Consider the following 21,757-nt stretch of genomic DNA (forward strand, 5'->3'; position numbering starts at 1 on the left):
GGTCCACTCTACCCTGTCGAAGGCCTTCTCAGCGTCCAACGAGAGGACAATTTCAGGGAGTTCAGAAATTGGAGCATGAACTATGTCCAACAGGCGCCTTGTATTAAAAAAGGAGTGCCTCCCCTGGATAAAGCCTGTTTGGTCCGTTGATATTAAATCTGGGACCACGTGTCGAAGACGGTTATAAAGGACTTTGGCCAAGATCTTTTGGTCCACATTGAGAAGAGAAATTGGTCTTCTGCTACTACACAGAAGCGGGTCCTTATCTTTCTTAAGCAACAAGAAAATAGAGGCTTGAGACAATGTTTCTGGCAACTGGCTTTTCTGGAACGACTCATTGTACATAATTTGTAGTTCGGGGCCTAGAAGATGAAAAAATGTCTTGTAAAACTCCACTGTATATCCGTCAGGCCCTGGGGATTTACCATTTTGCATGGCTTTAATGGCTTCTTGGATTTCAAGAAGTGAAATCGGTCTTCCGAGGTTGCTGGAAACCATTTCATCAAGTACAGGATAGCGTATACTGTTAAGAGGGTGATCCTGGTCCCAGATATACAGTCCTATGTTTAACGTTAATGAAGTGAGAGAAGCAAGCTTCAGGTGAAAGGTTTTAAGATCTGACTGTGCTAAGATGAGTCAGTGTTCTGGTTCTGACACCGAGGCGAGCGTTCTACTAGTTAAGTTTAGTTTAGGTTAGTTTAGAGATACAGCACGGAAACAGGCCCTTCGTCCCACCGGGTCCACGCCGACCAGTGATCCCCACGCATTAGCGCTATCCTACACCCACTCGGGACAATTTTTACATTTGCCAAGCCAATTAGCCTACAAACCTGCACGTCTTTGAGTGTGGGTAGAAAACGGAAGATCTCGGACCCACACAGGTCATGGGGAGAACGTGCAAACTCCGTACAGAAATCACCCGTGGTCGGTTTCGAACCCGGGTCTCAGGCGCGGCAAATCTTCAGCTGCGCCGCCGTGACCGCCCCAACCATGTTTCTATGTTGTATCCATGCACAAGTTCTCGTTCTTTCGCCCGCAGTTTTAGTTTGATTGGAACAAGTCAACGAAAATGCAATCATGGGAGTGTGGTGGTCCGTCAGTGATTTGCAGTTAGACACAAAAAGCTGGAGTAACTCAGCCGGACAGGCAGCATCTCTGGAGAGAAGGAATGGGTGACGTTTCGGGTTGAGACCCTTCTTCTTGAGATCCTTGCTCTTCCAAAGTCCACAATCAGTTCATTGGTCACTGATATTGAGAGCCAGGTTGCTGTGTTGGCACCATTTGTCAATCGATCCATCTCACATCGATACTTTGACTCATCACCATCTGTATTTCTTCAAGAAGTAGGGTCTCAACTCGAAATGTCACCTATTCCTTCTTTCCAGAAATGCTACCTGTCCCGCGGAGTTACTCCAGCATGTTGTGTCGATCTCCGATTTAAACCAGCATCTGCAGTTCTTTCCCACACATGGTGATTTGCATTTTGTTTGTTCAGTGGTTGTAGATAATTCGAATTATAATGACGCCAAAGGTTGTCCCTCGTGGATTTCCCACGTGTACAAATAAGGGGCGCACTGCACTCAGTCGCTTCACACGATCACAGATGTACCTTAAACAACCGGTATAGACATGGAAGTCATAGAATCAGCCAAGATCACTTCACACTGGCTGGAAGTGATAAGGATTAAAGAAGCTTTTCGGGCAATTCAACGTGTTTACTATCCCCTGCTCGCAGTTGTTAGCGTTCCTGGTAAGCATCTGTGAGCGGGGTTGCCTCCAGAGGCGGCACAGTGGCGCCGAGGTAAAGCTGCTGACTTACAGAGTCAGAAACCCGTGTTCGGTCCTGACTCAGGGTGCTGTCTGTACGGAGTTTGTACGTTCTCCCCATGACTTGCGCGGTTTTTCTCCACGATCTCTGATTTCCTTCCACACTACAAAGATGGACAGATGTGTAGGTTAATTGGCTTGGCATTATTGCAAATTGGCCCCAGTGTGTGCAGGATAGTGTTAGTGTACGAGGATCGCTGGTCGGCGCGGAGTCGGTGGGCCGAAATGCTGATTTCCGCGCTGCATCTAAACTAAATGAAAGATGTGTGCAGTGTGGCGTACGTTTCAGCAAAATTCTGCTTTTACGATTATTTCTCTGATATAATTTATCCTCAATTCTTTTTACTTAAGGATAGCGGAGTGAGGGGGTATGGGGAGAAGGCAGGAACGGGGTACTGATGGAGAGTGATCAGCCATGATAGCATTGAATGGCGGTGCTGGCTCGAAGGGCTGAATGGCCTACTCCTGCACCTATTGTCTATTGTCTATTGTCTATTGCTTTTCAGTTTGTCGATATACTGTTTCATTATTAAGCAAATACTTATTGTATAAATGTATTTTTTCAAGATTTGCAATCAAGATGTCTTACTACTCTGACTAGATAGCACGCAACAAAAATAGCTTTTCGCCGTGCCTCGGTACGCGTGACAATAATAAACGAAACTAAAGTTGGCCCATGCCAGCAAATCAGCACCGATCCTATCGCATGGCGAATCGGACATAGAATAGCGGACCGTTTATTCGAGTTATTTTGTGTTGGTGTAAAAATAACTGTTTCACTTCTCGAACCTATGCCCCTCCATAATGCATTTGTGTTAGAAAGTTGAGCAGCTGCAGAAATTGCCAAATATTGATAGATTTGGACCTCGATGTGTTTTTCATTAGAATTTGCTGCTTTAACTTCATGTCCACTGATGCAGCGGGTTTACATTAAGGGTTAGAGATAGAATCGATTTTTAATTAGGGGGGCATGGTGGCGCAGCGGCAGGGTTCCATACCGACAACGGATGCTGTCTGTACGGAGTTTGTACGTTCTCTCCTTGACCTGCGTGACTTTTCTACGAGATCTTCGGCTTCCTCCCACATTCCAAAGACGTGCAGGTTATTAGGTTAAATGGCTTGGCATAAAAGTAAATTGTTCCGAGGGTGTAGAATAATGTTAATGTGCGGGGTTCTCTGGTCGGTGCGGACTCAATGGGTCGAAGGGCTTGTTTCCACGCTGTATCTCTAAGCGGAACTAAACTAATATCGTCGAATAGTAAAATATATTATTGGGATAATAGAACTTATTTTAAACATTATTCCTACAATTAGATAACATGAACGACGTTACGCAACTTCCACACAACTGCACTTGGGATCCAACAGAAGCAGTTAAATTGTTTTACCCAAACTTGCACAACTGAATTTCATGGGCAAACGTGGTTATTTACCATATACCACAACATCTCTTTATTGCAGGGGAATGGCTATCCATTGTTTTGCTCTGGTCAAAGTATAGAGACCGGCAAATTTCATGTTGTTCATAAGGGTTATTTACGTTATGTAATGTTTTCCAATTCATTACGCATTTTCTACAGTAAACGCGATGACGATTGCGATTCTCTCCCGAGGAAGGTGTGGTTTATCGACGTGCGTAACCCGCTACCTTGTGGCTATGGCGGCAGCGGATCTGCTGATTGTCATCCTCGACCTGATACTGAGACACATCCCCACTCTCTATTGGAAGGATTTCCTCTTCGTTCAGTCGATTCCCATCTGCAACATCCACGCCGTCCTGCTCTTCGCCGCCACAGACTGTTCTGTCTGGTTCACCGTCACATTCACCTTCGATCGCTTCGTCGCCATTTGTTGCCAGAAGCTCAAAGGCAAATATTGCACCCAAAGAACGGCGGCGATTGTTCTCGGGACAGTTACTCTGCTGAGCTGTATGAAGAACATTTTCTGGTACTTCATGTTGACTGGTCAATATTTGCTGATGACCCATCCCTGGTTTTGTGCTTTAGAGCGAAAGATTTATTCCTCAGAGGTCTGGGCAGCAATTGAGTTTCTCCATTATATATTCACCCTGGTAGTCCCATTCGCCATTATCCTGTTGCTCAACTGCTTAACTGTTCGGCACATCGAAGCTGCGAGCAGAGCGCGCAGGAGACTCCGGGTTCAGAACAATAGGGACTGTGGCCAGAGTCCCAGAGACCTGGAGATGGAGAGCCGAAGGAAATCCGTCATTTGCTCCTCGTCATTTCCAGCAATTTCATAGCCCTGTGGTCATAGTGTGTCGTGTATGCTATCAGTAATCGAGTGGTGTTTCTGGGCTACCCGTCTGCGGACGTCAACATTTTTGTGGAGCAGATTGGATTCATGCTGCAACTGCTCAGCTGCTGCACCAATACCGGCATTTATGCCGTGAGTCAAACTAAGTTCAGAGAAGAAGTGAGGAAAGCGGTGGCACGTCCCTTCACCGTACTTGCGCGATGCGTTAAATAACGACAATGCCCGCGCAGCCTGACAATTCGATAACTCGTAATTTTCTCACCTGCACTCTGACGACGACCTGACAATTGTTCACTGTTTTTCTTTCCCTCGGGTGTTTTGTAGCGCTACCGCCAATGTTGGGTCTGTGTTCTGTACACTTGGTCCCATAAGTCTTCTTCTTAACCTGAGTTCAATCAAAACTCCCTCCCTTTTGACGGAAATTGGATTCATATTCAAACGTTGAGCTGCTGCAGTTACACATATACTTGCGCGGTGACGTTGACTAAACGCATAGAAGTAGCTTTGGTTGCACTGAAGACCATTTGAGAAAGTTAATGTACTGTTAGTGTGGTTAGCAATTTATTGATTTCTTCTTTATAAGGAATGATCAAACAAATATTCAAATGATCAAACAAATATTGAACAAATGATCAAACAAATATTTCTTCTTGATAACAAATGATCAAACAAATATTTAATTTTGCGTAAACGAGCAGTAATGCTGCTGCAAGTCAGAAGTTTATGGTTTTTTATCAGTCTGAAGGGTCTCGATCCGAAGCGTCACCATTCCTTCTCTCCAGAGACGCTGTCTGTCCCGCTGAGTTACTCCAGCACTTTGTGTCTATCTTCGATTTCAACCAACATTTGCAGTTCCTTCCGGCACATTTATCGTTTCATTGTCGGTACATGTGACAATTAAAAACCATTGACCCTTGAGTTTTCCTCTCAAACTAACTTCAGAGGAGGGTGTTTCATATTGCGAGGAATTACGATTGTCGAGCTGCTGTACAAATGCGTGCTCATGCGCTGTGAGCAGCACGAAATACTGGGAGGAGATGACGGTGCCTCGTAAAGTTCCTTTTGCCTGTTCACAACATAGAGCAAAGAATGTGAAAAACGTTGACGTTTCCACATCTAGATTTCACTCACACCCTTCGCTCATTTGCACTCATCTGCATACCCCCTCCTCGCCCCAACCCGCCAAACACCATCGCCTCTGTTATTTTATGTACACCACTTCCATTTCGGTAAGTCAACAGCAGGAAAACCCTGTGTGTCCTGGTATATTTTCATGGCGAATATAAGATACAGATGCTTTGTTCCGCCTTCCGTCCGCTCAAACCAGCCCTCGCCGCACAACCGATACTCAATCGACACTGCGAGCTGCGTGACTGCATGCATGTGGAAAGTCTCTTCTTTCTATTTGATACTCAGAATGAGGCAACCTTGGACGGAAACGTCCTCACTCTCGCCCTGAGATAACGATACGATGGGGCGGTATTTCTCTGGCTGTGGTTCCGAAGCATAAGTGAAAATAAGACGCGAACTTCCATCTAAAATTACATCAATATCGTTCTGTGTTGCTAACGGGGGCATTCATACCGACCTTTCATAGTGAACTTTATACACTTCACCTCCAATTTCCATCCTGCCCTTAAATATACCTGGACTATCTCTGACATCTCCCTCCCGTTTCTCGACCTCACCATCTCCATCACAGGAGAAAAATTAGTGACGGACATTTATTACAAGCCCACCGACTCGCACAGCTATCTGGACTACACTTCTTCCCACCCGGTCCCCTGCAAAAAGTCTATCCCCTACTCCCAATTCCTCCGTCTATGCCGCATCTGTGCCCGGAATGAGGTGTTTCAGACTAGGGCTTCCGAGATGTCCTCGTTTTTCAGAAAACGGGGCTTCCCCTCCTCCATTATAGATGAGGCTCTCACTAGGGTCTCTTCTACATCCCGCAGCTCCGCTCTTGCTCCCCATCCCCCCACTCGCAACAAGGACAGGATCCCCCTCGTTCTCACCTTCCACCCCACCAGCCAGCGGATCCAACATATCATCCACCAACATTTCCGTCACCTACAACAGGACCCCACCACTGGCCATATCTTCCCATCCCCTCCCCTCTCTGCATTCCGCAGAGACCGTTCCCTCCGCAACTCCCTGGTCCACTCGTCCCTTCCTACCCAAACCATCCTAACCCCGGGCACTTTCCCTTGCAACCGCACGAGATGCAACACCTGTCCCTTTACCTCCCCCCTCAACTCCATCAAAGGACCCAAACATTCTTTCCAGGTGAGACAGAGGTTCACCTGCACCTCCTCCAACCTCATCTATTGCATCCGCTGCTCTAGATGTCAACTCATCTATATCGGCGAAACCAAGCGCAGGCTCGGCGATCGCTTCGCTGAACACCTGCGCTCGGTCTGCATTAACGCCACTGATCTCCCGGTGGCCCAGCACTTCAACTCCCCCTCCCATTCCCAGTCTGACCTATCTGTCATGGGCCTCCTCCAGTGCCATAGTGAGGCCCGCCGGAAATTGGAGGAGCAGCACCTCATATTTCACCTGGGCAGTTTGCGGCCCGGTGGTATGAACGTCGACTTCTCCAACTTCAGATAGCTCCTCTGTCCCTCCCTTCCCCTCCTCCTTCCCAGATCTCCCTCTATCTTCCTGTCTCCACCTATATCCTTCCTTTGTCCCACCCCCGACATCAGTCTGAAGAAGGGTCTCGACCTGAAACGTCACCCATTCCTTCTCTCCCGAGATGCTGCCTGACCTGCTGAGTTACTCCAGCATTTTGTGAATAAACCGACCTTTCATAGCCTCGGTGACCACCAGGTGGCGCAAACTTGACATTGCTATCGTTCACAGCTGAGCACATTAAAGCACACTGGAACTGCTGGAAACCCACACACCAACTTTTATTCAGCTACACAGCGGGCTTTCGTTCTTCAGGTTCAGATTAAGATGAAAGGATTTAGGGCTGGAATATTAACCCACTTTCTGTTTCTCGCTGAGGACTATTTCCAGATTTTTTTATTCTATGTTATTGTAGCTATCAATGATACCAGAGATGGACATAAAATGCTGGAGTGACGGCGGGGCAGGTAGCATCTCCGGAGAGAAGGAATGGGTGACGTTTCCAGTCGAGACCTTCATACTGATGTCAGGGGTAGGGGGCGGGACAAAGATAGGATGTAGTCGGACACAGTAAGACTATTGGGAGAACTGGGGAGGGGAAGCAGGGACTACCTGAAGTTAGAGAAGTCTATGTTCATACCGCTGGGGTGTAAACTGCCCAAGCGAAATATGAGGTGCTGTTCCTCCAATTTGCGTTGGGCCTCACTTTGACAATGGAGGAGGCCCAGGACAGAAAGGTCAGATTGGGAATGGGAGGGAGAGTTGAATTGCTGAGCCACCGGGAGATCGGGTTGATTAAGTCGAACTGAGCGAGGGGGTAAAGCGAAACTTTCGCCAAGCCTGCGCTTGGTTTCGCCGATGTAGAGAAGTTGACATCTGGAACAACGGATACTATAGATGAGGTTGGAGGGGGTGCAGGTGAACCTCTGCTTCACCTGGAAGGGCTGTTTGTGTCCTTGGATGGAGTCGAGGGGCGGGGTAAAGGGACAGGTGTTGCATCTACTGCAGTTGCAGGGGAAAGTACCTGGGGAGGCGGTGGCCTGGGTGGGAAGGGACGGGTGGACCAGGGACATTCGGAGGGAACGGTCTCTGCTTAAATGGGAAGATGTGGCCAGTAGTGGGATCCCGTTGGAGGTGGCAGAAATGTTGGACGATAATTTGTTGTATGCGACGGCCGATGGGGTGGAAGGTGAGGACAAGCCGGCCGCTATCCTTGTCACGAATGGGGATGGCTGCGGGATATTGAGGAGACTCTAGTGAGAGCTTCATCTATAATGGAAGAGGGGAAACCCCGTTCCCTAAAGAATGAGGACATCTCCGATGCCCTAGTATGGAACACCGCACCCTGGGCGCAGATGCGGTGTAGACGGAGGAATTGGGAGGAGGGGATAGAGTTTGTTACAGGAAATAGGGTGGGAAGAAATGTAGTCAGGACAGCTATGGGAGTCAGTGGGTTTTGTAGTTGTGTTGGTCACTAGTCTGTCTCCTGTGATGGAGATGGTGAGATCCAAAAACGGTAGGGAGATGTCGGAGATGGTGAGATTAGTCGTGAAATTGATGAAGTCAGTGAGTTCTGCAAGGGTACAAGAAGTAGCAACAGTGCAGTCGTCAATGTAGCGGAGGTCGAGTTCGGGGATAGGGCCAGTGTACGCCTGGAACATCGACTTCTCTAACTTCAGGTAGTCCCCGCCTCCCCTCCTTATCCCCTCCGCCTTGCCAGTTCTTCCACAGGCCTTCCTGTCTCCGACTACATCCTATTTTTGTCCCGCCCCTCTCCTGACATCAGTCTGAAGAAGGGTCTCGACCCGAAACGTCACCAATACCTTCTCTACCGAGATGCTGCCCGACCCGGTGAGTTACTCAGGCATTTTGTGTCTATCTTCGATTTAAACCAGCATCTGTAGGGGTTTTTTTCTACGCAGTTTACGCATGGTCATCATGATGCCCATGTATCCTGAATAACACGATTGGTGTCGAAAGAGTGGGTTGCATTATTTGTGTCTATCTTCAGCGTAGACTTTCTGTGTGCGAATGGAAACTTTGTACGAAGCATAAATTAAGTGTCAGAGTGATATCTGCGAATGGAATTATGTGAATTTCAACAGGGTCGGCAAAGGGACAACTGTTTTGACATGGGTTAAGGAACGTAAACTGTACTGGACTGTATTTTGTTTAAATACATTATTGTTCCCTGCTGGAAGTTCTGGTACAGCAGCTTTAAGTTTCATTCCCTGATAGAAAGGAAGTTGTCATAAACAAGGAAGGGCAGCTCAAAAAGGGGTAACCTCATGGTGTAGACAGTGTAATTCACATGTGTTTAATCTGCTGCCATCCTTTCTCACAGAATTTGTTAAACGCAATGTCTGTAAGTAATTATATTTATTGACATCGTCTTTATATGTTCCTATACTAAACGTATAACGTGACTAAACCCTGTTATTTATTTTTGTGCCTAAACGTTACAGTTTCACATTTGAATACAGTAAAGCATCAAACAACAGCTCGTCTCTACTGGTCTTTATTGGATCAATTGTTTAGCTTGTTGGATAGCTGGATAGGAACATTCGGTGAGTCCATTATAGTGAAAAGACAGCAACACGACAAGCTGTGTTAAAGGTGACTCACATCGTTACAATGTCCGTCGACACCTCAAAGCCATGGCAACAGGCAACCAAGGCAACGTTTCACAGAATTAAGTCAAGTCTCTCAGTGTTCGTTCTTACCGCTCTTTAGCCAGTTCCAGTTCCAGCAGGGCCGCCCTTAGAGCTCTGGCTAAAACAAATGCAGCCGAAACCAAAGCAGCATTCGATCAGAGAGAGATAGCGAGCATTCAGGTCGAGGCTGCTCTGCTTCAGGCAACCTTAGCAACAAGAGAAAGAGATGAAAGCAGCCATTGCAGAGGCCGACACCATCGAAGTGGGTTTATTGGCAGAACAAGGGTCACGTAATAGATCGCCAAGCCCTGTTCACTCTCAAAACCAACACGAGCGTACCCTGGACTACATCATAGAGCAAGCCAGCATAAAGTCAAGCCGACACGTCACCAATCATGATATCGAGAGTGAAAGCATACTATTTGGTTCATTGCCGCCCGCCCACCAGACCAAGTCTATTCCGGCCAAATCATTTCTTAGGCATCACAGTCCCAGTAATGACCAAGGAAACATGTAGCCTAAATTGAAGGATAGAAAGCAAACTTCAACCTTTCTGCTCAGTGACTTTATCGACTCTACTCGAACCATCAACGATTTCAATCCCACCACTAAAGGCCTCGCCAGTTACCTCGCCCGCAGCCAGCTTGCAAAAACGAGATTGACGGCCTTTAATTACAAGCCCGATAATTACGGGGCTTGGAAATCCTCCTTCCAAAGCGCCAGAGCAGGCCTGGTCCTTTCACCCGGAGAAGAGCTAGATCTTTTGATAAAATGGCTAGGAAATGGCGGCACGGTAGCGCAGCGGTAGAGTTGCTGCTTTACAGCGAATGCAGCGCCGGAGACTCAGGTTCGATCCTGACTACGGGTGCTGCACTGTAAGGAGTTTGTACGTTCTCCCCGTGACCTGCGTGGGTTTTCTCCGAGATCTTCGGTTTCCTCCCACACTCCAAAGACGTACAGGTATGTCGGTTAATTGGCTGGGTAAATGTTAAAAAAAAAAAAAAATGTCCCTAGTGGGTGTAGGATAATGTTAATGTACGGGGATCACTGGGCGGCACGGACTTGGAGGGCCGAAAAGGCCTGTTTCCGGCTATATATATATGATATGATATGAAAGGAATCCTCAGAGCAGGAAACAAGAATTAAGGCTGTCAACATCAGACGTCCATCAGCAGGTTTGACGATGGTTTGGCAGAGGCTTCAAGAAACTTATGGTCCACCTGAGCATGCCCTCTTTACCAAGCTTGAGAACTTTCCCAGGATCACCATCAGAGAGCCATACAAGCTACGTGAGATCGGGACCTGCTGCCAGAAAACGAAGTGGCAAAGTTCGATGGGTATCTACCCGGTCTGTCTTACCTTGACACCTCCAGGGGAGTTGCACCGATCGTTGAGAAGCTTCCTTAAAACATCCAGGAAAGTTGAACCACCTAAGTCTAAGTATAAACTCCAGCACAACATCCCCCCCCCCCCCCCCACTTGGAGAGTTTGCCGACTTTATCCGCTTGGAGGCAAAAATCAGAACGGACCCCAGCTTTAATCTCTGCTTCCCCAATCCAGCAATTGTCAAAAGAGAGAAAATAGAGAGACATGGTAAAACTCTCATCTCTGTCCACATGACACAAGCATCTCCAACAATTCCCGAGACACAGAAATGCCGTGACCCAGCCAAGCTGTGTCCCATTCATGCTAAAATTCATCCACTAAAGAAGTGCAGAGCCTTCAGAGAAAAGAGCCTGGAAGACCGCAAACACTTCCTGAAGGAACATTCCATTTGTTTCCGCTGATGCTCCTCCACAAGTCATTTCGCCAAGAACTGTAAAGCAGAAGTGAAATGTACTGAGTACAACAGTGACAGACACCTCTCTGCTCTACATCCAGGCCCAGTCCCCCTGGAAGTCCAAGCCATCTCCCCCCGCACCTGAGCATGGCGGGGAGGAAGAGGTAGCAGCAAACCAGGAGATCATCTCCAGATGCACTGAGGTGTGCGGTTTAGGGGTCAGCGCGGGAGCATGTGCTCAGATATGTCTCATCTCAGTCTATCCAGAAGGACGTCGTCAAGAGGCACGCAGGATGTACGCCATCTTAGATGAACAGAGCAACGGCTCTCTCGCAAAATCTGAGTTCTTCAATATCTTTGAGATCAAAGGAAACCTTGAGCCAAAAACGCTGCGGCATGCGCTGGGCTCAAACAGACTGCAGGTAGAAGAGCTTCCGGTTACATGGTGGAGTCTGTTAATGAGAAGACATTGCTCCCTCTTCCTCCGCTCCTAGAATGCAATCAAGTGCCGTGATCCCCACTCCAAATACTGCGCGTCACCACAGCAATCTCATACGCATTGCCAATGAGATTCCTCCACTGGATCCAAACGCCAAAATACTGCTCCTATTGGGAAGAGATATTCTTCAGGTGCATAATGTGAGGAAGCAAATTAGCGGTCCCAACAATGCCCCATTCGCCCAGAAGCTGGATCTGGGATGGGTAGTTGTTGGTGATGTATGTCTTGGTGGAGCACATAGACCTACCCAAGTGGACACCTACAAAACCTGCATTCAGGGAAAGGGTCGACAAGCCATGTTACAGTGAAGGAGACGTTCACCTATTCACCTCTTTGTGAGGATGATCCAGAGTTGATGTCCATGGCCGGTCTACAGGAGACCACATGTGGACAGAACCTGGGGCAGTCAGTCTTGCGTCCTACCAAGATAACTCAAATTGCTGGGTCGCACCTCTGCCGTTTCAGTCAGTCAGGCAGCGTTTGCCCAATAATCGAGAGTACGCTAACAACAGACTCACCTCTCTCCGTCGGACTTTGGACAAACACACAGATGAAGATACACTACTTGGAGTTCATGGACAAAATGCTCAGCAGTCAGAACGCAGAGGTACCCCCACCACTCAGAGTTGAACAAGAGTGTTGGTATCTTCCCTCATTCGGAGTCTACCATCCCAGAAAGCAAGATCAAATTCGTGTGGTGCTTGACTCCAGTGTGAGGGGGTTTAGTTGAATAACGTGCTGAACAAAGGGCCTGATATCAACAATAGCAAACAGCGCAGCATGTCATTTTCGACTGCACTGTACTCCGTCCCCCAGGTGGAGGGGTAGACCTCACGGCCCTTGACAACAGCACATTGCACTGGCTACAGCGCCTGGAGGGCGTTGCATAATTTCTGCTGCCTCAAACGCAAGAAGGGATAGAGAGAGAGATAGAGTGGGAGAGAGAGAGTGGGAGAGAGAGAGAGAGAGAGAGAGAGAGAGAGAGAGAGAGAGAGAGAGAGAGAGAGAGAGAGAGAGAGAGAGAGAGAGAGAGAGAGAGAGAGAGAGAGAGAGCTGTAAGGGCAGATGGACCTCCAGTGTGCCAGTGGGTAAAATGGGTGGCTAATTGGAAGCAGGAGTGGTAGAGTGACGAAGGTGGGTGATGTTTCAGGAGAGGCCCATAGAAACAGGAACAAATGTTGGAGACACGCAGGTCGATCAATGAGCGAGAGAGAGAGAGAAAGCAGCACAGCAGGTCACAGCTAGCAGATATTGGAAAATTGAGCGAAGTTGCAATTGGATCGTACACCACCTCGATTGGCCATGGCGACCTGTTTTTTTATGTTTTTGTTCACTCTGTATGGCAGTGGGAATTAGAAAGGGGAATGGGACAGCGAGGTGAAATTACATACATCCCATGAATATGTTGTTTTCACACGTGGCAAATCACAGTGAAATTATTTGGTTGCATACCCAAGGTACGCAAATAGTCGACACATAAAGGGCGCCGACAGAGGTGCAAAGTATCCCGCGCCAGATCCTTCATTGCCCCCCCCCCCCCCTCCACTCTATCACTCAAAACCGGCCGATCCCCCACGACGGGTCTCCATCGTTATCCCCCACCCATTCATGGCGGTCCCCCACGCAGGGCCTTCCTGTACAATGGCCTCCTCAAGCAAATTTGCTCATTACTCGTACTCTTGCATCAACGTAACATGAAAGATTAGCCCTTGGCGTCTCCGAGTCTCTTAAACCCCTCCTGCGTCTCCTGCGCTCACAGCTTCTGCCGCAAGTTAATGATTTTTTTAAATGAAGACGGAGCCATCCTTTGAACTGCATTTGTTGCTTCCCCTCCTTTACCTGAACTTGCAGCTTTTTCTAGTTGTTCATCTCACGCAGTTACCAAGGTAGAAAACGGAACTCAGACGACGGTGAGCAACATTGCCGTAAATCGTTGTTGCTTGAATTGGAACGTTGTTAAGATCACTGGGTGATGGTGAGGGCGGAACTGTGGTAACGGTGTTTGCATCTCATGCGGTTGTAGTGGGTTAGCGAGAAAGGCCTGGGTGGGGTGGACAAAGCGCACAAGGGAATCACCGAGAGACAGAATGCGGAAAGTGCGGCGAGGCGGAGACTTGGCTAGCTTTTAGTTTTTAGTTTTAGGTTTGAGATTCAGCGCGGAAACAGGCTCTTCGTTCCACCGAGTCAGCGCCGACCAGCGATCCCTGCACATTAACACTATCCTACACATACTGGGAGCAATTTACATTAATACCGTATACAACCCCAAGCCAATTAACCTGCAAGTCTCTGCGTCCTTGTAGTGTGGGAGGGAAACGAAGATATCGGAGAAAGCCCACGCGGTCACAGGGTGAACGTTCAAACTCCGTACAGACAAGCACCCGTAGTCGGGATCTGATCCCCTTATCTGGTGCTACAAGCGCTGTAAGGCAGCAACGCTACCGCTGAACCACAATGCAGTCGACGCATTGAGTACCGTTGCAATTGGAGGCAAAAACTAAATTTTCAAGAGAGAGTTATATTTAGCTCTTGTGGAATCAAAGGATATGGGGAAAAAGCAGGAACGGGGTACTGATTTTGGATGATCACCCATGATCATATTGAATGACGGTGGTTGCTTGAACGCCCGAATGGCCGACTCCTGCACCTATTTTCTAAGTTTCTATGTTGTGCATGATATGGCAAGTGAAAGTTGAGAACGAAAGAACTCTGTCTCTCTTTGCTTTCGAGGGAGGAGGAGCGAGGGCAGGAGTCCAGAAATGGATGAAATGCAAGAAATAACGCAGGTATCAATATTGTGTATGGAAGTGTGTGTTTCTGCCATGTGGTGATGACTAATGACAAATGAATTGCACGGTGATCTGATTGAACAAAGAATGCCACAAATTCCGTGGAGAAATAGTTAAAAGGGGCAACAAATGGAAACGAGGTTGAGAATATTGGCATGAACCTTTGCTTCGCGTGGAAAGGTGTTTGCACCCCCGGATAGCGGTGAGGGAGAAAGTGTATGATAATTTTAGTACACCGCGCCAGAACCAGCTCTCTAAAGCGCTCACCATTCACAATTATGTTACCTATCAGTCACCACTGTGAGGGTGGCGCGGTGGCGCAGCGGTGGGGTTTCTGCCTCACACCGCTTATAGCGCCAGAGACTGGTATCGATCCTGATCAAGAGTGCTGTCTGTACGCAGTTTCTGTAGGTTCTCCCCGTGACCGCTTGGGTTTCTTCCAAGATCTTCGATTTATGTGTCGAGTTAATTGGCTTGGCAAAATTGGCTTGGGATAATTGTACATTATAGGATAGTGGTAATGTGTGTGGATCGCTGGTTGGCGTGGACTCACTGAAACATAGAAAAATAGGTACAGGAGTAGGTCTTTCGGTCCATCAAGCCAGCACCGCCATGCAGTATGATCATGGCTGATCATCTAAAATCAGTACGCCGTTCCTGGTTTTTCCCCATACCCCCTGATTCCTTTCGCCGTAAGAGCTAAATCTAACTCTCCAGTGAATTGGCCTCCACTGCCTTCGGTGGCAGGGAATTCCACAGCTTCACAATTCTCTGGGTGAAAAAGCTTTTCCTCATCTGAGTCTTAAATGGCCGACCGCTTATTCGTAAACTGTGACCCCTGTTTCTGGACTCCGCCAACATCGTGAACATGTTTCCTGCAGCTAGCCTTTCCAATCCTTTAAGAATTTTATATTTTTGTCTAAGACCCCCTCTCCTCCTTCTAAATTCCAGTGAACACACATCCAGTCGCTCCATTCTTTCCTCATGTGTCAGTCCCGCCATCCCTGGAATGAACCCGGCGAACCTACGCTGCACTCCCACAATATCAATAATGTTCTTCCTCAAATTGGAAGACCAAAATTGCACTCCAGGTGCGGACTCGGTGGGCCGAAAGACCTGTTTTCCTGCTGCGTTCTTAAAATAAAATTAAAATTAAAACCACCAGCAGCCACAGCTGGAGTATTGTGTACAGTTCTGGTCACCACGGTATAGATAGGATGTGATAGCTTTGGAGAGGGTGCAGAGGAGATTCACCAGGATGCTGCCAGGGATGAAGGGCCTCGGCTATGAGGAGAGACTGGGCAGACTGGAGTTGTTTTCCCTGGAGCAGAGAAGGCTGAGAGGGGACATGATCGAGGTGTACAAGATCATGAGGGGCATGGATAAGGTAGATGGCGGGGAACTTCTTCCACTGGCGAAGTCAACAACGAGGGGACATAGATACAGGGTAAGGGGAGGGAGGTTTCGGGGGTATGTGAGAAAGAGCTTTTTCACCCAGAGGGTGGTTGGAGTCTGGAACTCACTGCCTGGGGTGGTGGTGGAGGCGGGAACACTCACAACGTTTAAGAGGCATTTGGATGGGCACTTGAAATGCTACAACATTCAGGGCTACGGTCCAAATGCGGGAAAATGGGATTAAAATTAGACTGTGTTTAGTAACGGGCGGCGCGGACACGATGGGCCGAAGGGCCTCTTTCTGTGCTGTAGGACTCTATGACTCTATGACACCAGAGAACGGAGCACGGGTTAACCAGTTCTCGAGATTCTTCGCATTCGCAGAAAAATTCACGGAGCATCAATAATCTCATTCCATATTTCGTCAAAGTGAAAGTCTCTGTTTCCATTAAAACCGGTTTCCATAAAGAATGAGTGGCTCTGAATCTATCTGCTGATTCGGTAAACCACGGAGCACTGCTTGATAAGCCTTCTCAATTTCCTATTTTTGTAATACTGGGCTGTATTAACCCACCCCTTTGAATTTTACTCGCAGTGATACAAGTTTCCACTGATACTGTGGATGTTCCTAAACACAAACGACGTCATGTGTGTGGAAGGCCTTTTTTGTAGTGTTTTTGTTGTACACAGAAAAATAAGTTGTTGGCTAGGAAGGTGTTAATGTTCCTTGACTGGAATTAATATCAGTCACGCTGGCTGGTAATTGCGCCATTGGGGACATCTTCCTTTCTAATAATAAGGGATTTATTCGTGGCGTTATTCCATAGTGTTGATGAGAGCAACACTTGCGGCTTCAATCGATTCCAGCGGCTACGCCGACATGGAGCCAACGAGGAGTTTCAACGAAATTCGTTTTTATCTGTTCCTTCTGAAAGCACAACAGATATATTACCCGCTGCTCGCCGTCGTTGCTGCCCCCGGTATGTATTTTGATGCAGAAATTCTTTCTTCATATCGTGCTTCAATATAAGGATGCCGTCGTTTTGTAAACTAGGAATTCAAACTGATATCGGACTCTTTTGCTCAGGTGTGTATTGTTTCTTTTTCAATCTCACGTGTAGATTATTACAGTCACACATTCATTGTTCTGAGATCCCGAAAGGCGCAAGATGAAATAAATCACATCTCCCAAACAGTGGAGTGCTCTCAATATTGACAACTCCGCATGTGTACAGCACAGAAAAAGCTACATGCAGTATATTTGTTGGGGTAGACAAAATTGATTGTCCCTTCAAAACCTGGTCCTGACAAGTGGGCCTTACAATGGCGCAGCTACGAGAGTTTAGCTTAGTTTAGAGACACAGCGTGGAAACAGGCACTTCGGCCCAACGAGCGCAATCACCACCGATCCCCGCAGAACAGCAGACTAGTTTCTCTCCTCCCCGACGCTGCCTCACTTGCAGCTTGCAACCACTCTTTCACTTTCCCCTTTATGTTTTGTACAGCACCTGCAGTTTATTCTTGCTGCCAGAGCGGACCAATGCTTGACAATACCAGGGTTCGTCCCAAGAAAACCGCTGCTACTAGTGCAGAGGGATAGAAACATAGAAACACAGAAGGTAGGTGCAGGCGGGGGCCATTCGGCCCTTCGAGCCGGCACCGCCATTCATTGTGATCATGGCTGATCATCCACAATCGGTGATCCGTGCCTGCCTTCTCCCCTTATCCCTGGATTCCGCTGGCCCCGAAAGCTCTATCTAACTCTCTTTTAAATTCAGGTAGGTTGTAAACCAAACTTGTTTGCTTGCTGAACTGACCTAAAAAAATAACATTAAGATATTTATCGATCATAAGAGCAGGGTTAAGCCATTTGGTCCAAATCCCGCTCATCTCCTTTCTAAAGGTACGTCCTTTTATTCTGAGGCTGTGTCCTCTGGTCCTAGTAGAAACACCCTCTCCGCATCCACTTTATCCAGGCCATTCACTGTTAGGTATGTTGAGAAAAAGGACGTACCCTATCACAATGATTGATCCACTGCCTCAAGTCTTCAACCCAGGATCTACCGGAGCGCCGCTGCGCCACCGTGTGGCCCAAACTTTTCTTCCGTCATTCAGCCACAAACGCTATGTTATATCCTTTATCGGTTCCTCTGACCGTTCCCCATCCGGTGACTGCGGCTTGGAGTGGGATGAGGCCGCCGGAGTAATCGACGGTCGATTTGATAAATTTGTTTCATCAAATGTACAATCTATTACAACTGCCTGTAGATAGACACAAAAGCTGGAGTAAATCAGCGGAACAGGCTGCGTGTCTGGATAGAAGGAATAGGTGACGTTTCGGGATGAGACCCTTCTTCAGATATCTTCGGGTCTGAAGAAGGATCTTGACCCGAACGTCACCCATTCATTCTCTCTAAAAATGCTGCCTGTCGCGCGAAATTACTCCAGATTTTTGTGTCTATCTTCGGTTTAAACCAGCATCTGCAGTTCCTTCTTACACAGCTACCAGTAGTTGGCGCGGTACCCGACTTTACTTTTGATTCAGATATCAGAGATACAGCGCGGAAACAGGCCTTTCTGCCCACCGAGTCCACATCGACCAGCGATACCCGCCCACTAACACTATCCTACATACTTTGGACAATTTACAATTTTACCAAAGCCACAATCTACAAACCTGTAGGTCTTTGGACGTGTGGGAAGAAACCGGAGCACCCGGAGACCCACCCGGTGACAGGGATAACATACAAACTCCGTGTAAACAGCACCGGCATCGGAATCGAACTCGGGTCTCAGGCGCTGTAACGCACCAACTCTACCGCTGCGCCACTGTACCACCCTACTTGACACGGTGGTTTCGTTTCGTTGCGTTTCGTTTCGTTTTGTTTAGTTTAGTTTAGTTTAGTTTAGTTTAGTTTAGTTTAGTTTCTTGACACAGAATGTGAACAGCACTCTTGGCCCAGCGCGACCCTGTTATGTAGGTGATGGTCTTTGGTTTCCTCCGGGTGCTCTGAGTTCGTCCCATATCCTGAAGACGCGCTGGTTTGTAAGTTAATCTTTCCCGTGTAAATTGTTCAGAGTCTAAAGTGTGAAGGAGAAAGTGGGATAGAACTTGTGAGAACGTGGTCTTCAGGAAGTGGTGGTCCGAAGGTTCTGTTCTCTCCCACGCCGCCTGTTTACATTTGTTCGACGTTATCGCACTTTCGCATCCACTCCTGCACACAGATACAATTTGCAGATGCCCATTAACCCGCATTCCCTCACGTCTTTGGAATGTGGGAGGAACCGGATCACCCTTTGAAAAGCCACTCGGTCATAGGGAGAACATGCAAACTCAACACAAGCAGCACCAGAGATCAGGATCGAAATCGAGTCTGAACTGTAACTTCATTCTTGCGACATTCATTATTCACAACAGATTGAACAAACATTAAAGGAATCCCCCACCTCACACCGAGTCGTGCTCTGACCACACCCACAATGTTTCTACTCTTTACACGAATATGAAAGCAATGCAGTTGTGTCGTTCACAGAGTGGTTGGGTTTCTCCAGCGATTTATGCTACAAACTGACCGTTGGCACATTGGCGCAGCGGTGTAGTCAAAGCTCCTGACGATGTGTGCTGATGGATGGAATTTGTATGTTCTCGAAGTGAATGGGTGGGTTTTCCTCGGGTGCTCCGGTTTCCTCCCACACACCAAAGACGTGGAGGTTTGTCGTTCAATTTGCTTCGGTTAACAATGTAAATTGTCTCCAGTATTTATGAGAGTGTATGTGTTCGCTGGACGGTGCGAACTCGGTGGGCCTAATGGCCTGCTTCCACGCTGTATCTCTAAACTAAATTATATTAAATTAAACTAAACTAAACTAAACTAAACTCTAAACTAAACTAAACTGAACAATTTCACCTTCTATTGGATACGGTCGTGCCTTTTGGAAGAGAACATTATATTTCCTCTTCGAGGAGTAACTCTTTTCTCGGAGCAATGTTAAAAGTTTGTTTATTTTCCTTCCTCATAGTTAACACTGTCACGATTGTCATCCTCTCCCGGGGAAAGTGCGGTCTCTCCAGGTGTGTAACTCGCTACCTGGTAGCCATGGCGGCGGCTGATTTACTGGTTATCATCCTGGATTTGATACTGCGGCAGATCCCCATAGCTTTTGTTGTGCATTTCCTTCCTATGCTCGATCTCCCTATTTGTAATATCCATGCCGCGCTGCTGCACACCGCCACGGACTGTTCCATCTGGTTCACCGTCACCTTCACCTTTGATCGATTTGTCACCATTAATTGCCAGAAGCTGAAAGGCAAATATTGTACAGAGAGAACGGCGGCTGTTGTCCTGGGAACAGTTACCGTGCTGAGCTGTTTGAAGAACAGCACTTGGTACTTTACATTAACTGATCAATATGCCTATGTAAATTTCCCCTGGTTTTGTGCCATATATCTCCGGTTTGTGGAATCACCGATCTGGGCGTCAGTCGAACTTCTCCATTATTTCCTCAGCCCCGGCCTGCCATTCGCCCTGATCCTGTTGCTTAACGTTTTTACCGTCAGGCACATTGTGGCAGCGATCAGAGCCCGTAGGCGGCTCCGGGCACACAGCGGCGGGAGGAGCCCCATTGACCCGGAAGTGGTCAGCAGAAGGAAATCCATCATTTTACTCTTTGTCATCTCGTGGAATTTCATCCTGCTCTGGGCGGTGTTTCTCGTGTACACCATATGGTTCAGACTGTGGTGGTTGGGCTTTCAGTCCGTAATTTTACCACGGTTTGTACAGGAAATAGGATTCATGCTGCAGCTGCTCAGCTGCTGTACAAACACTGCTATATACACCGCGACCCAGACAAAGTTCAGAGAACAGCTGAAGATTCTGTTGAAATATCCTTTTGTACTAATTGCGGAATTCAATAAAAAATGATGTGCTCTGGATGGATTTCTTTGGTGTTGGTAACAGAGAAAATACAGGCAGCACGAGAAATCGAGTTGGAAATGCAAGTCGTAGATACCTAGAGTCATGGACCTACACAGCAATAATTCACGCCGGTCGCTCCATTTGTTTAATTCCGACAAAGCTGACATAATGAGCTAGTCCCATTTGCCTGTGTTTGGCCCATAACCATCTCATGCCTTCTTCTTCACTTATTTATCATTATGGCTTGTAGACGTCGTAATTCTATCCGCTTCTATCCCTTCCTCAACCAGTTATAGGTTTCATGGTTTCAATGTCAAGGTCCGTTTATTGTCACATGTACCAATTAAGGTACGGTGAAATTCGATTTACCATACAACCATACTAAAAGAAAGGAACAAGACACACAACGGCATAAACGTTGACATAAGCGTCCACCACAGCGGATCCCCTCCGTTCCTCACTATGATGGAAGGCAATAAAGTCTAATCTACTTCCTCTTTATTCTCCCGCGGTCGGGGAGTTCGAACCATCCGCAGTCGGGGCGATCGATGCCCCCCACGTCGGGGCGACCGAAGCTCCTGCGGCTTGGAGCTCCATAGGTCGGTCTCAAACCAGAGACCGCGAGCTCCACGATGGTAAGTCCGCAGGCTCCCGCGGTTGGAGCTCCTAAAGTCGGTCTCCAGCAGAGGCCTCCAGCTCCTCGATGTTAGGTCGCAGTGCGGACGGAGATACGATACGAAAATAAAATCGCATCTCCGTCGAGGTGAGAGATTTAAAAAGGTTTCCCGCAATCCCCCGCCACACTCCACATAAAACAAGCTAAAGAACACGAGACCATACATTTAACACATACTAAAAAAAAACAAAGAAGGAAGGGACAGACAGATTGCTGGCGAGGCAGCCATTGAAGGCCCGTCCGGTAGATATGGATATGGATATCCGTTCAGTGTCCCTCAGTCACTGTGCTCCTCACGACAGGTGACGAGCAA

General features: G+C 47.6%; 1 protein-coding gene and 1 pseudogene across 1 annotated transcript; both read left to right on the top strand.

Moving 5' to 3' along the window:
- The first annotated feature begins 3,415 nt into the window (after positions 1 to 3,415).
- Positions 3,416 to 5,306, top strand: LOC144612181 (neuropeptides capa receptor-like; annotated as a pseudogene).
- Positions 5,307 to 11,462: 6,156 nt separating this feature from the next.
- LOC144612123 (putative G-protein coupled receptor 139) lies at positions 11,463 to 20,774 on the top strand. The gene is made up of 4 exons (XM_078431681.1): positions 11,463 to 11,591; positions 13,692 to 13,764; positions 16,680 to 16,832; positions 19,873 to 20,774. The coding sequence occupies exons 1-4, from the start codon at positions 11,463 to 11,465 to the stop codon at positions 20,772 to 20,774; spliced, it is 1,257 nt and encodes a 418-aa protein (XP_078287807.1).
- Positions 20,775 to 21,757: the final 983 nt, after the last annotated feature.

The sequence above is a fragment of the Rhinoraja longicauda genome, chromosome 43 (genome assembly GCF_053455715.1).
Source record: "Rhinoraja longicauda isolate Sanriku21f chromosome 43, sRhiLon1.1, whole genome shotgun sequence".
Lineage (NCBI taxonomy): Eukaryota > Metazoa > Chordata > Chondrichthyes > Rajiformes > Arhynchobatidae > Rhinoraja > Rhinoraja longicauda.